Genomic DNA, 17412 nt, shown 5'->3' on the forward strand with positions numbered 1-17412 from the left:
TCGAATTTGACCTTGCTGCAATTCTGAATTTCCCTAAATAATCAAAATAAATAAAAAAACTAAACTATTTATTTAATTTTTGTTTTGTTTTATTTTCTTTTTATAGATCACCCAAAATTACCAATTGTATGTAGCGAGTGATTCATTGGCAGATTTTTCGAATAAAAGCCAACAACCAGCAACAACGCAAATTGTCTTGCCCTCTACAACTACTGCTTAATATATAAGAAAAAAAAGGACCACCTCTCACCCCCATCAAAATGTCCCTTACATATAGTTTGCGAACACCTCATGTTCGCCATATGCGCAGTGAAGTCATCAATGATCCCGATACGCCTGGCTACAGAGTTAACTTTCATCAGCCAGTACTGGATTATTTAGATGCGAAGACACAACATTTCCATGGTTCAAGAACCCACACCCCATGGGTGGATGAATGTACACCCAAGCATTATCGTTCCACCTCAACGCTGAATCAATTGAATGCCGTCAAGACCCTTAAAGTCGAACATGATACCGACGAAAGGACAGAGGGCATCATTAGTGACTTACACTACCAGCACAAGGCTCCTTTCGATGAACTGCCGATGTATGATCCATCACATATCACCCGTCACACCCATCCCGATCAGGTGTCAGATCAGGCTCAGAAACGTATACGCTACTTGAATCAACGTCAGCTGGAAAATCAAATCAAAAAGGACACCATGGAAATTGTTGATCGTATCAATCGTCTGGAATTGGACAACAATGAGTTGCCACGTGAGGTCGAACGTCAGGTGCGTGGTATTTATTCCCGCGTTCTTCCACCCTATGAACCGCCTGAGTATTTGGAAGATCTTGATACGGTCATTGATCGCGCTGCCTCACGTGTACGTTCCACTTCACCCGATTCTGCATATCGTAAACCATATCCAAAGTATATGCAAACCATTGACGAACGCCGGGCAACAAAATTGTACAAACAAGTTGGTGCCTCTCTAAAGGAATCTAAGCGTATTCTGCGGAAAATGGACGATCGTGTGGAATGTGATTTCTACAAGTGCAGTTTGAATGACAAATGCTGGCTGTGTCGTAAGCTAATGCGTAATAATTCACGTCTGCATTATTATCCCAGTAACGCGAATCCGCTTGTTATGAGTACTCGTCGCAGGAATAAGGTTACTTAGATGTTGAACAATCAAGACAACTACACCTACATATTTTTAATATAATATACTAGCCATGAATTGAAGAATGTGTATATATTAGGACTTCGTATTTTCGACAAATAAATTAATTAAATATATTTATATGAAAAAGCAGTGAGCGGAGCAGTATAGTCGGACGGGGCTGACCATATGATACCCTACACAACTTCCACGAAAATATAACACTCTGTAGTTCTATATTCTGAGCTTGGGCAATATTTCGCGATATTTGCAACCTCTTGACCGATATTTGCACCCTCTTGATGTCAACAAATATTACTAATTAATATTTAGTACAGCTCTTTTAATTAATTCTCCAGATTACCTTCACCGTGAGTTGTGTTGTGATGTTCGACTTTCAATTGTGGCCTATAGATCGACTTGAAAAAAACACCAAAAAATTTAGTTTTCGGTCCTCTTCATCCCAAAACTTTTATCTGATCATCACCGAAAATTATAGGCGTTGTCCTTGACCATAACTTGAATCTCATAGAAAATTTCAAAGCGATCAGCGCTATATTTCCGTCCTCTAGTGTGGGAATGGGTTACAAAATAATATATGAATACGTAAATATTTAAGTGTTAAAGTGTTTAAATATTTAATTGTTACTCTCACATCCGAGTACATACGACAATATAATTGGTATCAATTTAAAGGATAACCACGCCTCTTGGATATACTACCAACTTCTGGAGTCTATGTCCTTCAGGGATAAATATATACACTATGAAATACAAATTTTGTAATTTTTCACACAAAAGTCAGGGCCCATTTGACCCACTAAATATTGACCGATCCTTATCAAAACAGGCATGCTTATTGTTTGGCCCGATCCCCTTCTCCATGTAAAAATTCGCGACAAAAATAAAGTTTTTGGTCCATTTCATTCCCTAAATATTAACCGATCTTTCAAAAAACAATAGGGGTCTTCATTGGACAGAACCCATCCTACGTCGACAATTTCGTGAATATTGATCCATAACTGTGGCCTGTATCGTGTTTACAAATTATAATGGACAGACGGACGGACGTACACACATGTCTAGATCGACTCAGCTAGTCTAGATATGATGATCGGTATACTTAAAGGTGGGTCTAGGACCAATATTTCGCGGCGTTACAAACTTTTGGGGCTGCACAAAGCTAATAATTAGAGGGCGGAAATATAGCGCTGATCGCTTTGAAATATTCCATGAAGTTCCAATGATGGTCAAGGACAACGCCTATTATTTTCGGTGATGATCAGAATAAAATTTTGGAATGAAGTGGACGGAAAACCTAATGTCTTTGTGTGTTTTCTAGTCGAATATAAGCCGAACATCATAACTCAACCCACCGTGAAGGGAATCTGGACAAGTAAGTAGAAGGGCTGTACTGAATATTTGTAATATTCGGAACATGTATGGAAGATGTGCTGTTGACCTCTAATCGGGAAAGTCGGGGCAAATATCACTAAATATTGCCCAGGCTCGGAATGAACATCCACAGAAAGTTAGAGTTCCGTGGCAGTTGTGTAGGGTATCGTATAGTCGGCCCCGTCTGACTATACTGCTCCACTCACAGTTTATACTTATTTTTCATTTTCTTAACACCACAAATTATATTTCACTCTTTGAACCTAAAATTAAAGTTCCAACCCCACTTGAAACTATACTACAGCGATTGAGTTAGGGAAGTGTGGCAAAAAACCCCGATATAATATAATACCGTTAAAAGAAACTTGCTTGAAATCTTCAAAATGCCGACAAATTTGAGATCTACAGTTATAATACCTTCTCGAATTGTCCCATTGTAGTACATAACCTGCCTGCAGACAAAATTTGGCGATCTATTTCAATTTGCTTTGATGCTATAGTGATTACAACAGACAGACGAACCTGTGTTAATCGTCATATATTATTACGGTGATCAAGAATATATATCCTATATATGTCTTGTATGGGGTCGGCTATGAGTTACAAACGATTTAGAAATGTCCGTCCGAACACCTCTATATCTGGCTGGTGCGCATAATATGGAATATTCGACCAACGAACAGTGTTGCTGATTTAGCACTTTTTAAACTCGTTAACCCCAAAAAAAGGGATCTAGCACCTTTTTAGCATTTTTAATTTGTGTCAAAATTTTTTGTATGTTCACAAAAAAAGTATCGTTTTTCGATTTCACATTAAAGTTTCCCTATGCTTCACACTATGAATTTCATTGTCCAATGTTCCAGTGAGCGGAACAATATAGTTGAACGGGGTCATCCAAATTATAACCTACTCAACTACCACTAGACTGCAAAACTAATTGCCATGTCGGTGAAAAATTCAGCTAGATATCAACCTCTCAACCGCTGAGTCGATCAAGACATGTGTGTCCGTCCGTCCGTCTGTCCATTATAATTTGTAAACACGATACAGGCCACAGTTATGGACCAATCTTCACGAAATTTTGAATGTAGGACGGGTTCTGGCCAATGAAGACCCCTATTGTTTTTGGTAAAGATCAGTTAATATTTAGGGGATGAAATGGACCAAATATTTAATTTTTGTCCGTTTTTCTGGTCGCTCCAGAGGCCGAAATTATGGCCCGAACGTCGCGAAATTTTACATGGAGAAAGGGATCGGGCTAAAAAACGACATGGTTGTTTTTGATAAAGATCATGGTCAAGGACGACACCTACAGTTTTCGGTGAAGTTGAGATTTCATTCAGGGGGTGCAATGAACCAAAAACTTTAATTTTGTCAGATTTTCTAGTTGCTCTAGAGGCAATTATTATATGCAGAATATCACATTTTTACAAGGTGAAGGGGATCTGACCAAATACTTAGAGCGGCTGTTTAGATGATGATCGCTCAATATGCCGAGGGTCAAATCAAAATTCACTTCAAGAAAAAAAAAATTGTGGAAAATATGCCAGGATTAGAAATTGGGGTTGTTGATCTATAATCGGTTAAAAGGGTGCAAATACTATGAATATTGCCCAGACTCAAAATATAGAACAGAAAGTTTGCTTTTCGTGGTAGTTGTGTAGGATATCATATGGTCGGCCCCGTCCGACTATACTGCTCCGCTCACTGGTTCATTCCTAGTTTTTGGAGTAAGGAAAGGACAAAAGTCGGACAAGGTCGAATATATGATACCCTTCACCATTTTTGGATATTATAAGAGATGTTCTTAAGATTTTTATGGTAACAGAACCATTGACAGGAAATCGTTCGCAATTGAATATATGTTTTTTATTTGAACGTACCTCAATCAATCCATACACCTGCCATTCGGCAATCAATGCAAACATTTTAATTCATCGGGCAGACTTGGAGTCGTTGATGTTACATTTATATTAATCGGATTAAAGAAAATTGGCACCCGATATTTGGAATGTTGCAGCACATCACACTGTGCAAAAGTTCGTCGGGAACTATATCTAAATCTGAACCAATTTCCGAAGGTGTGATTGGACCTTCCTTATTCGAAAACGACGATGGAACTACGTCACCGTCAATTCTGAGCGTTAGGTCTATTGATGTCCAACTTTTTTACCTGATATTGAATAAAACGACTTGGAGAATATGTGGTTTCAACAAGATTGTGTCACATGCCTCACTACTGAGGCAATATGGCTTTATTACATGAGACATTTCCTGTTCGCCTAATTTCTCGTCGTGGCAATATGAACTGTCAACCAATATCACACATTTTTACGATTGATATGCCCAATTTGGTGTCTCCCACATCCACTAGGGGTTTCCAATTTTCCTCAATATTCATGCTGGATAGATTGGCGCTGTAGCTATTCGTGAGGAATAAACCAGAGCAGAGAAATAAGAGGTGTTGCATATAAAAAAGTGCGTCTTATCCACATATGCCTGTCCCGGTCTGAAGATTTTACATTTATTGATATAAAGGCGATTGATGAGAGCAATTATCACAATCATTATGACTACCAGAAAATACACCATACACCACATGCCCCTATCAAAGGATACCAGCAGATATAAAGTTTAAATTCAAATTATTTGTGTACAACAAATAAATTTAGTTTGATACAGTTGGATTAGATTGAACGAATAGACACAATATTGAAATGTGTTATAGGAAAATTGGTACCATGAGAGTAAGTAAATATTATAATTTTAGTACAATTGCTACTTGATGAACTAGTAGAAGTTGAGGTGCACAACATCAAATATCGTTGAACACAGAGCAGAGCGCAGCACTCATTGGTTAGATTTCTATAGTTGTGGCTACAGAGTAAAATTGATATGAACCCTTGTCGAAAGTAAATATACTGTACGCACACAACTACTAGTTAAAGGACCATAATCATTGTTTGCAAACCCCAATAAGGATAACAATTGTCATGGGCTGGTCAATTGATTCCACTTATAGTTCTTACTCAAATCAAGTGGAATAACAATAGATTAGGGACAGCAATTGAATTTCAATTTTAACATTTAGTTGATTGAATTGAAGATCAAATTCGTGGCATATAAATAAAGTCATGCTTTCGTTTTTGACATCAGTAAGACTACTGCAATGGGGTTGCAAGCATTGACCAAGTGTATTTTCATTTTCTTCCTGATTCTTCAATTTCATCGAAACTGCTGTTGCAACTCCGAAAAATGGGAAATTATAAACTACTTCAATGACTTGGAAGCTATTCAAATGAATTTGTTCATAGACATCAATGGGCAAGCGGAATCAGGTTTCCACGACATTATTTTAAAATCGAATATTCCAAAAATTATTATTAAGAGTGAAAATGCGTCGAGAGAAAATTTGTATAAAGAATTTAATATGAATATTTTAACGGTGACCAGAATTGATGCAAATAATCAAAATGTGACTTTTTCATTGATGGACGAACTATTGTGGAGGCGACATTACACCAAAATTATTGTGTTCTTTGAAAGTGATGATGACACGGATGAACATCAGCTTGTAAACCTATTTGAAGATAGTTTTAAAAATGGTTATCTATCTGTTTTGGTCTTGTGGCATAATGACACATACACCTATACACCATATCCCCAGATACGAGTTATACATTTGAAGGACTACGTGGAATTTGGAGAGCTACAAAAACGAAGACCCTATAATTTCAATAAATTTCATATCAATACAGCATTTGTCGAATATCCACCACGTTGCTTTAGTTTTCATAATCGTCAAGGTGAACTAATTAGATCCGGATATTTTTATAAGATTGTGGAAAATTTTGTAAAACATCACAATGGTACGCTGCAGCCGGTGTTTGTTGATGCCTGGGGCATAAGTTTTAATGAGACGTCCATCGTAGATCTGGTAAATAATCGTGGCTTTAGCTTTATTCCCACCTATTTAACGGCTAGTAAGCACTATGAGAGCAGTGATTGTATTCACTTTGGCAAATGTTATCTACTCGTTCCGGCTGCACGGGAAATCAAGCAGAATTTATATCTGCTGGTATCCTTCGATAAGGGCATGTGGTTCATGGTGGCTCTTCTGCTAGTGATACTGACTGCAATAGTTGCTCTTATCAATCGCCTTTATTTCAATAAACGTAACGTTATCGAACCTATAATACACGCTCTAAGGATTATAATCTTCATATCGGGTCAGGTATTTGTGAATAAGACGCCCTTATTTTATATGCTACACCTGTTATTTCTCTGCATCGGTTTATTTCTCACGAATAGCTACAGCGCCAATCTTTCCAGCATGTATACCTCACGGATATATGAGGAAGATTTGAAAACCCTACGGCATGTGGGACGCACAAAAATGGGCATACACACCTACACATTGGACTATAAAAACTACTTAGCATTGGAGAATTTACCCGACATTGTCTATCAGCGTATCTTCACTGGCAATAACACCGAATTCTATATCAATCGTAAATCTCTAAATATTGTCAACATTTATATGGGCATGGATGATGTTATCGAGTTGTTGCTATATCAGCAGATACATTTGAAAAGGCCATTGGCTACGTATATCCCCGAGCCATTGTTTACAACGCCCATGTCTGTTTCAATGCCGCATCGTTTGTCATTCGTCGAGTATTTCAATCGCCATTTGTGGTATCTGGCTGACAGTGGATTATTAAACAAATTCAAGGCAGATAGTAAATGGGATGGTATTGTGGGCAGAACCATAACATTTTTTCCCGATACTTCACCAAATCGAGCCATGTCATTGGCGTATTTAGAATATGCCTTTGTAATGTTATTAATTGGATTATCTGTGGGTCTGTTGATATTCATTGTGGAAATGTTAATAGCTAAGAAAAAGAAAATTAGATTAAACATATAAAATGTGGAACAAATAAAAAATATGAATTTTATAGTAAATTGTCCAAAAATAAAATGTTTTACTTTGTTTGCAATGATCGTCAAAAAATGTACCCATGGATTTTCATGTTAAAAAAAGTTAAGTTTATTACTCACCGGGACCTCGTCCTTGTAAACCACACAACACATGTTTTTACGTCAAACCATATAGGGTACGTTAATGCTAACAAATGTCAAATATTGCAATGGAAATTTCAAATGACCAAGCTAGATTTGCGATCATTCATTGGAATGTTTGAAATTTTTTAGCATAAACGTACTCTGTACGGTTTGACGTACAAACAAGTGTTTTGTTTTTTTTTTACTGGGACTTAAAAAAACTTGAAATTTGCCATGCCTTTTGGGGAACTGCTTCGGTTTGAGCTGATGGAGAGAGTGGAGAAGTAGGTCCCATCTACCAGAGAGATTGGACCTATGGGTCTCTTTTACAGACTTGATATAGGTTTAGCAAATTGGAAAATTAATTATGGGAATGAAAGCCCTTGTACACTAAGAAGGCGGAAGTACAAATCTTTCAAGGTTTAGATATTTATTTTTAATTTTTCATGAATAATAAATAAAAAGCTGTATATCTTCGCTTGCGTTTATTTTCAGATGGTATGAGAAAATTTTTTGTAAAACATACCCCTCATCTACTTCGAGTCCTTGTGGGTTTACTTCATCACCAAAGACGAAAAAACGAAATTCGTATCAATCATTGTCCGGGAAATTTTACGTCTACGAATGTCAATAAACTACAAAGTAAGTGTATATTATTTTATTATTATAATAAAATGTGCATTTTTTGTATAACTGTTTTCAAATATTTTTATTATTTTTCCACCAAATCGTTACTTCTTAGCCGACTTACATTTAGCTTAGCTCTTAAAATTTCCCCAACAAATATTAAAAAACCCACATAAAATCCAATGAATAACATTACAAAAGCATATTTTAAATATGACAGTGACATGGCTCGAATTGGTGGGGTATCGGGGAAAAATGTAATTGTTCTGCCCACAATAGCATCCCATTTACTATCCACCTTGAATTTGTTCAATAATCCACTGTCGGTCACATACCACAAATGACGATTAAAATACTCAAAAAATGGTAAACGATGCGGCATCGACACAAACATGGGGAGTGTATACAGCGGTTCTGGCATATACTTCACCAATGGCCTTTTCATATATAGCTGTTGATATAGCAACAAATCGACAGTATCATCCATGCCCACATATATGTTGTCTATATACAAATTTTTACGATTTATATTGAATACGGTATTATTGCCAGTGAAGAAACGCTGATAGATAATGTCGGGCAAATTCTCCAATTTGAAGTAGGTGTTATAGTTCAACGTGTACGTGTGTATGCCCAAGTTGGTGCGTCCGACATCCTGCAGGGTCTTCAATTCTTCTTCGTATATCCGTGAGGTATACATACTGGATAGATTGCCGCTATAGCTATTCGTGAGGAATAAACCAATACACAGAAACAAGAGGTGCAACATAAAAAAGAAGAATGTCTTTTTCTCAAAGACTTGGCCCGATATGAAAATTATAATCTGTAGGGCGTATATTATAGATTCGATCATGTCGCATTTATTGAAGAGAAAACGATTGATGAGAGCAATTAATGCAGTCAGAATAACTAACAGAAGAGCCACCATAAACCACATACCCCTGTCGAAGGATACCAACAGATATACATTCTGATTAATTTCCCGTGCAGCCGGAACGAGTAGGTAACATTTGCCAAAGTGAATACAATCACTGCTCTCATAGTGCTTACTAGCCGTTAAATAGGTGGGAATAAAGCTAAAGCCACGATTATTTACCAGATCTACGATGGACGCCTCATCAAAACTTATGGCCCAGGCATCAACAAACACCGGATTCAGCGTGCCATTGTGATGTCTTACAAAATTTTCCACTACCTTATAAAAATATCCGGATCTAATTAGTTCACCTTGACGATTATGAATACTAAAACAACGTGGTGGAATTTCTACAACTACAATATTGATATGAAATTTATTGAAATTATGTGGTCTTCGTTTTTGTAGCTCTCCAAATTCCATGTAGTTCTTCAAGTGTATAACTCGTATCTGGGGATATGGTGTATAGGTGTATGTGTCATTATGCCACAAGACCAAAACAGATAGGTAACCATTTTTAAAACTATCTTGAAATAGGCTAACCAGCTGTTGTTCATCCACGTCATCATCACTTTCAAAGACCACAATAATTTTGGTGTAATGTCGCCTCCATAATAGTTCGTCCATCAATGAAAAAGTCACATTTTGATTATTCGCATCAATTCTGGTCACCGTTAAGATATTCATATTAAATTGTTTATACAAATTTTCTCTCGTTACATTTTCACTATTAATGATAATTTTTGGAATATCCGATTTCATACTAATGTCCTGAAATTCAGATTCCGCTTGTCCATTGATGTCTATGAATACATTCATTTCAATAGCTTCCATTTCATTGAAATACTTTATAATTTTCCATTGTTCGGAGTTGCAACAGGAGTTTCGATCAAAATGTAAAACCAGGAAGAAAATTAATAGCCGCTTGGTTAATCCATGCAAAGCCATTGCTCTAGTCTTACTGATGTCCAAACTAGACCATGACTTGATATTTATGCCACGCATTTATCTTCAAGTCTATTAAATGAAAATCAAAAGTCACTAGTATATTATTATTACATTTGATTTGAATAAAAACCGTAACTCGAAGCCCATGACAACTGTAATCCGTTCGGGGTTTGCAAACAATGATTATGGTCCTTTAACTAGTAGTTGTGAGCATATTTGTGTATATTCAGTGCATTTACTTTCGACAAGGGTTCGTATCCACTTAACTCTGTTACCACAACTATGTATATCTAATGAATGGGTACTGGGCTTTGTCGAACACAGGATAATTCATGTTATGGACTTTTTTATTGAATTTCAGTTTTTCTATTTGGTTCAAGACAAAACAAACTATCCGAAAGCCAATACCAAAATAAATATTATTAGTTTCAAATTTTGTACAAATTGTACTATAAACCAGTACGGTAAAGTAGTAAAGTCGGACGGGGCCGACTTTATGAACACCACTTTGTGTATATTCAACAGTTGAATTCTAACATACGTCACACATTTTAAGGTCCATTAACATGAAATTGGATCCATAAACGTGCCATTTTGCAACCTCTACTAAATTTAATAATTTGGGCAAATATAGAGTTGCTTCTTACAATGGAAAAAAATTTCAAATCAATTCTAAGCAAATATAAATCGGACACCCGTTGATTATTTGGACGAAAGTATATATATATATATGGGATATATATCTAAATCTGCACCAATTTTCATGAAATTTAACACACATCATTGTAAACTTTATTTAATATGCTATGCCAAATTTCGTGCAAATCGAGATATATATAGGGACTTTGGTACACCTTTTACATTAAATTGGACGAATATATATATAGAAGCTATATCTAAAACTGAACCGATTTTTCCCAATTTCAATAGGGTTCGTCCTTGGGCCAAATAAGTAAAATATATCAATTTTCATCCAATTCGGATCATAAATCGGACCTGTACTTTGTTTACAATTTAACATGGACGAACGGACGGACATGCATAAATCGACTTGGAAAGTGATTCTATGCATATTCTCGTTTCCTTCTGTCTGTTACAAACATATGAACAAAGACATAATACCCTGTACCACAGTGTGGACGATATAGTAGACGTAGCAAATTTGAAGATCCAATGAAGTCGGACGAGGTTAATTATGTTATCTATTTTTATTAATCCATACATTCTGAAATATATACAAAATGTCATGTCAATTGGACAGACTTAGAGTTATTGATGTACCATTTCTACAAAATCGAACAAAAAATATATAAGAGCTATATGTAAATCCGAATGGATTTGAAGTAAATTTAGCACGAATGAATGTTGGGTAACACTGTGAGTCAAAATCAAGGTCATAATCTGTGGTGTGGAAACTTGCTGTTGGAGATGAAAGACCTTGATGAGTATATGAAAAAAAGGAAAAATTCACCAAAGGTCATAGTTCGGAGTTATAGTGTCAACCCTGTCTACCCTAGTATACATGAAAATATATCTTTATATGTTGATATTTAACTGTGACATTTTAACGTTTTAATGGTCTATTCTCGATTTTACCCGTTTCTTGTCACTAAAAGCCTATATATTAAGTCGGCCGATCGTCGAAAATGTCGATAAAATCTGAGAAAAAGTCGATGTTGACCGGCATCTTAGCAGTCGTAACATCGCCCAGGAACTAAAAATCGACCATAAACCATTTACAATTGACCAGAAACGGCCAGAATTGGCCAACAGGAGAGTGACTCGCCAGAAACTTCGTAAAAATCGACTACTAAAGTTTTTTGCAAAAAGAGAGAAGGACTTCTAAGAAATTGAAGTTACCTTTAAAAAGCAACAAATCATACAACAAAACGGTGCCTATTTGGCCCAAATCGAACATTCCGAAGCATATAAACCCTACGGTCAATAACCGGGTACATTTGTACCTTTTTTTGAATAAAAATGCTGTAAAATTTTTAATAATGGAGATATTTGGTTCAAATTTTTTTAAATGATAATCTATCTAAAACAATCATAGTAACTTCCACGAGTCGCCCTGATGGACCCATATTGTCTAGGGCCACAAAAATTTGCAGAGGGGTTGAGGAACATCTAAATAAGATCCCAATAAAAACATAACTAATTCGAAAGCTATAACGAATTTACTATGATTGTTTTAGATAGATTATCATTTAAGCATGGATTTAAATATATATTATTTTAATGTATATATAATTTTGAGTTCCTACACCTAGACCAGATCCGCATAGACTAATTTAAAACAAAAAACCTCACGATAGTCCAATTTTTTAATGAGTTACAGAGCTATCTTTGGATGGGTACAAATGTACCACGGTTATTGATCTACGTATACTTTTTTGGTTATTGACCGAAGGGTTAAATAAAGTCCTATAATTAAAAAAAAAATAATGGATTTATTTTTCCCCAACCTAATGTATATGTATTTCAATAAATTCAGTATACATTCCTTATTAAGCAGAAATATCTGATTCGTCTGAAAATTGTGAAAATCGGGGGTTCTCCAAATATGGACGAATATTAACTATTTTCAGCTAAGGTATATTTTGCCTCATAAAAAAGTGACGCATTTCTAAAGTTTAATTTTTCCAGAATTTAATACACATATATTGCATAATGTTTCCAACTTATTTTTTTAATTATCCTCCAGATCTTTATTACTTATCCGACTGACATTTCGCTTAGCTTTTAAAATTTCCCCAACAAATATCAACAAACCCACAGATAATACAATGAATAACATTACAAAAGCATATTCTAAATAGGCCAGTGACATGGCTCGAATTGATGGAGTATCGGGGAAAATGTAATTGTTCTGCCCACAATACCATCCCATTTACTATCCACCTTGAATTTCTTCAATAATCCACTGTCGGTCACATACCACAAATGACGATTAAAATACTCGATAAATGGCAAACGATGCGGCATCGACACAAACATGGGGAATGTAAACAGCGGTTCTGGCATATACTTCACCAATGGCCTTTTCATATATATCTGTTGATATAGCAGCAAATCGACAGTATCATCCATGCCCATATATATGTTGACGATGTTTAAATTTTTGCGATTTATATTGAATTCCGTGTTATTGCCAGTGAAGAAACGCTGATAAATAATGTCGGGTAAATTCTCCAGTGCTAAGAAGGTTTTATAGTCCAACGTGTAGGTGTGTATGCCCAATTTGGTGCGCCCAACATCCTGCAGGGGTTTCAAATCTTCTTCGTATATCCGTGAGGTATACTGGAAAGATTGCCGCAATAGCTATTCGTGAGGAATAAACCAATACACAGAAACAAAATGTGCAGCATATAAAAGAAGAGTGTCTTTTTCTCAAAGACTTGGCCCGATATGAAAATTATAACCTGTAGGGCGTACATTATAGATTCGATCATGTCGCATTTATTGAAGAGAAAACGCTTGATGAGAGCAATTAATGCAGTCAGAATAACTAACAGAAGAGCCACCATAAACCACATACCCCTATCGAAGGATACCAACAGATATAAATTCTGATTAATTTCCCGTGCAGCCGGAACGAGTAGGTAACATTTACCAAAGTGAATACAATCACTGCTCTCATAGTGCCTACTAGCCGTTAAATAGGTGGGAATAAAGCTAAAGCCACGATTATTTACCAGATCTACGATGGACGCCTCATCAAAACTTATGGCCCAGGCATCAACAAACACCGGATTCAGCGTGCCATTGTGATGTTTCACAAAATTTTCTAAAATCTTGTAATAATAGCCAGATCTGATTAGTTCGCCTTGTCGGTTATGGAAACTAAAACAACGTGGTGGATATTCCACAACTGCTATATGGATAGGAAATTGATTCAAATTATAGGGATTCCGTTGTTGTAGCTCTCCAAATTCCATATAATTCTTCAAATGTATAACTCGTATCTTGGGATATGGTGTATAGGTGTATGTGTCATTATGCCACAACACCAAAACAGATAGATAACCATTTTTAAAACTATCTTCAAATAGGCTAACCAGCTGCCGTTCATCCTCGTCAACACTTTGAAAGAACACAATAATTTTTGTGTAATGTCGCCTCCACAAAAGTTCGCCCAATAGCGAAAAGCTCACTTTTTGATTATTCACATCAATTCTGGCCACCGTTAAGATATTCATATTAAATTGTTTATAAAATTTTTTTCTCCTTACATTTTCACTATTAATGATAATTTTTGGAATATTTGATTTCATAGTAATATCCTGGAGTTCTGATTCCGCTTGCCCATTGATGTTTATGAATAAATTCATTTCAATAGCTTCCATTTCATTGAAATACTTTATAATTTTCCATTGTTCGCAGTTGCAACAGGAGTTTCGATGAAATTGTATAATCAGAAGGAAAATTAAAAGTCGCTTGGTTAATCCATGCAAAGCCATTGCTCTAGTCTTACTGATGCCGAAAAATGGCCATGACTTGATTTTTATGCCACGCATTTGATCTTCAATTCCATTAAATAAAACTCGAAATTGAAATTCAATTGCAGTCCTTAGTCTATTATTTCTCCATTTGATTTGAATAAAACCCCTAACTGGAATCAATTGACTAGCCCATGACAACTGTTATCCGTTCGGGGTTTGCAAACAATTATTATGGTCCTTTAACTAGTAGTTGTGAGCATATTTGTGTATATTCAGTGCATTTACCTTCGACAAGGGTTCGTATCCATTTTACTTTGTTACCACAACTTTGTATATCTAATGAATAGGTACTGAGCTTAGTTGCACACAGGATAATTTATGTTATGGATATTTGTAATGAAATTAAAATATGTTGTCGAAAATAGACAATTTATTTTCTATTTGGTTCAGTTCAAGGTGTATTTAAACAGATACAACAACAAAAATATTCAGTTCAAAACAAACTATGCAAAAGTCAATATTAAAAAAATATTATTATTTCAATTTTTTTTTACAAATAAAGAACTTAAACCAGTAAGGAAAGTAGTAAAGTAGGGCAGGGCCGACTATATGATACCCTTCACAACTTTGGGTATATTCAACAGATAAATCCTAACAGACGTCGCATTTTTTAAGGACCAGTAAAATGAAATTGGATCCATAAACATGAAATTCTGCAACCGATACTAAATTTTTCATTTGGTCAGATGTATATGCTATATCTAAATCTGAACCGATTTTCAGGAAATTTAACACACATCATTCTGGACCTAATTCAGTACTCTGTGCCAAATTTCGTGCAAATCGAAAAATATAGAGGGACTTTGGAGCCCATTTACCTTAAATCGGAGCTATATCTAAATCTGAACCGATTTACTCTCGGGTATAAAAATGGTTAACAACAAAATTTTGGGGACTGAAAATGAATAACAGACGTGTGTACTAAAACAAAAGAAACCTAGGTAAAGCTCAAACAGACGTCGGACTGTACAACACCCTTCACTACATTGGGTACATTCAAGATATGGCCTTAACCCTTTCAGTGTTTTTGTCGAATATATTCGACATTTAAAAGTACTCTCCTTCTTTGCGATTTTTCAATTATCCTATGTTTTTAATTTTTTTTTCTGAAAGACAGAAGAAACTGGCCGAGGGTTAAAATGACAATTGCTATTTTTTCTAAACTATGTCCTTTTTATGATTTTAAATACAAAATTTTAGATTTTTATTCTGATAAAATTTTGTTTTGACACTGAAAGGATTAAGATTCTTATAACAAACGCCCTTCTCTAATGATTTTGGCCGCTATGAAATCGAACAAAATTATGTATAAGTGCTATATGTAAATCCGGATCGATTGGTAACATCCTATTGGGGATGAAAGACCTTGGTGAGTATATGAAAACTCCAAAAGAAAAATTCGCCTTTGGTCAATTTTCGAATCATTTTTATACGCTTCACCACACTGTGGTACAGGGTATTATATCTTTGCGCATATGTTTGTAACAGGCAAAAGGAAACGAGATAGACTCATGGCTCCTTTTGAGAATATGTATAGAAACACTTTCCATGTAAAACTGTAAATAAAGTACAGGTCGAATTTATGATCCGTATCGGATGAAATTTGGCACATCTCATTTTTATGACCTAAGGACAAACCCTATTGAAATTGGGGAAAATCGATTCGAAGTTGTATATATCTCCCATATATAATTTCGTCCGATTTTATGTAAATGGTGCACTAAAGTCCCAAAATATTCTTCGATTTGCACGAAATTTGGAATAGCATACTGAATTGAGTCTAGAATGGTGTGTGCTAAGTTTCGTGAAAATCGGTTTAAATTTAGATATAGCTCCCATATATATTTTCGTCCGATTTTATGTAAATGGTGTATTTTGATTTGCACGAAATTTGGGACAGCGTACTGAATTACGTCTAGAATGATGTGTTTTAAGCTTCCTGAAAATCAGTTCAGATTTAGATATAGCTCCCATATATATTTTCGTCCGATTTAATGTAAATGGTGTACCATCGTTCCTATATATCTATCGATTTGCACGAAATTCGGGACAGCGTACTGAATTAGGTCTAGAATGATGTGTGTTAAGTTTCCTGCAAATCGGTTCAGATTTAGATATAGCTCCCATATATATTTTTTCCGATTTAATCTAAATGGTGCACTAAAGTCAATACATATCTTTCGATTTGCACGAAACTTGATATAGCGTACTAAATAAAGCCTAGAATGATGTGTGTTATGTTTTGTGAAAATCGTTTCAGATTTAGATATAGCTCCCATATATTTTTTCTCCGATTTAATGTAAATGGTGTACCAAAGTCCCTATATATCTTGTGATTTGCACGAAATTTGGCATATCATAATGAATTTGGTCTAGATCGATGTGTGTTAAGTTTCGTGTACATCGGTTTAGATTTTGATATAGATATACTTTCGTCCGATTTTAAGTAAATGGTGTACCAAAGTCCCTATATATCTTGTGATTTGCACGAAATTTGGCATAGCGTACTGAAATAGGCCTAGCATGATGTGTGTTAAGTTTCCGGAAAATCGGTTCAGATTTAGATATAGCTCCCCTATCGTCTGATTTTAAGATTAACACAAAATTTTACACAACGTACTGAAGTTAATATAACCTAGCGTGTGTGTGGAAAGTTTTAAAATTGGTTGAAATGGTTGAAATTGGTTCAGACTTGAATAGAGCTCCCATATATATTTTCTCCCGATTTTAAATAAATGATGCACCAAGAACTCAAAATGTGGCCGATATGCACAAAACATACTGAAATTAGTGTAACCTAACA

The 17412-nt window shown here is 35.5% G+C and overlaps 4 protein-coding genes across 4 annotated transcripts; 2 read left to right on the plus strand and 2 right to left on the minus strand.

Moving 5' to 3' along the window:
- Positions 1–260: 260 nt before the first annotated feature.
- Positions 261–1169, plus strand: LOC133338024 (paramyosin, short form-like). Its single transcript, XM_061546214.1, has one exon. It carries the CDS (start codon positions 261–263, stop codon positions 1167–1169), a length of 909 nt encoding a protein of 302 aa, XP_061402198.1.
- Positions 1170–5976: 4807 nt separating this feature from the next.
- On the plus strand, positions 5977–7675 carry LOC133338036 (uncharacterized). Its single transcript, XM_061546223.1, has 2 exons — positions 5977–7436; positions 7666–7675. The coding sequence occupies exons 1-2, from the start codon at positions 5977–5979 to the stop codon at positions 7673–7675; spliced, it is 1470 nt and encodes a 489-aa protein (XP_061402207.1).
- A 650-nt stretch (positions 7676–8325) lies between these two features.
- LOC133338048 (uncharacterized) lies at positions 8326–10161 on the minus strand. The gene has a single exon (XM_061546234.1). It carries the CDS (start codon positions 10159–10161, stop codon positions 8326–8328), a length of 1836 nt encoding a protein of 611 aa, XP_061402218.1.
- A 140-nt stretch (positions 10162–10301) lies between these two features.
- LOC133338059 (uncharacterized) lies at positions 10302–14306 on the minus strand. The gene is made up of 3 exons (XM_061546245.1): positions 13506–14306; positions 12985–13428; positions 10302–10394 (listed from the first exon to the last, which is right to left on the minus strand). Exons 1-3 carry the CDS (start codon positions 14304–14306, stop codon positions 10302–10304), a joined length of 1338 nt encoding a protein of 445 aa, XP_061402229.1.
- Positions 14307–17412: the final 3106 nt, after the last annotated feature.

Source organism: Musca vetustissima, unplaced genomic scaffold, assembly GCF_032173495.1.
Source record: "Musca vetustissima isolate MV318-11 ecotype Yass unplaced genomic scaffold, APGP_CSIRO_Mvet_v1 utg5643, whole genome shotgun sequence".
Lineage (NCBI taxonomy): Eukaryota > Metazoa > Arthropoda > Insecta > Diptera > Muscidae > Musca > Musca vetustissima.

What these genes read in the sequence shown, in the direction of transcription:
- LOC133338048 (XM_061546234.1), bottom strand. Translation starts at nt 10,161, where the DNA reads ATGCGTGGCATAAATATCAAGTCATGGTCTAGTTTGGACATCAGTAAG.
- LOC133338024 (XM_061546214.1), top strand. Translation starts at nt 261, where the DNA reads ATGTCCCTTACATATAGTTTGCGAACACCTCATGTTCGCCATATGCGC.
- LOC133338036 (XM_061546223.1), top strand. Translation starts at nt 5,977, where the DNA reads ATGAATATTTTAACGGTGACCAGAATTGATGCAAATAATCAAAATGTG.
- LOC133338059 (XM_061546245.1), bottom strand. Translation starts at nt 14,306, where the DNA reads ATGAATATCTTAACGGTGGCCAGAATTGATGTGAATAATCAAAAAGTG. An exon ending in TAATTTTCATATCGGGCCAA is followed by an intron (nt 13,429 to 13,505) that starts GTCTTTGAGAAA and finishes CCTCACGAATAG; the next exon opens with CTATTGCGGCAATCTTTCCA. An exon ending in ATAGTAAATGGGATGGTATT is followed by an intron (nt 10,395 to 12,984) that starts GTGGGCAGAACA and finishes CCCATTCATTAG; the next exon opens with ATATACATAGTTGTGGTAAC.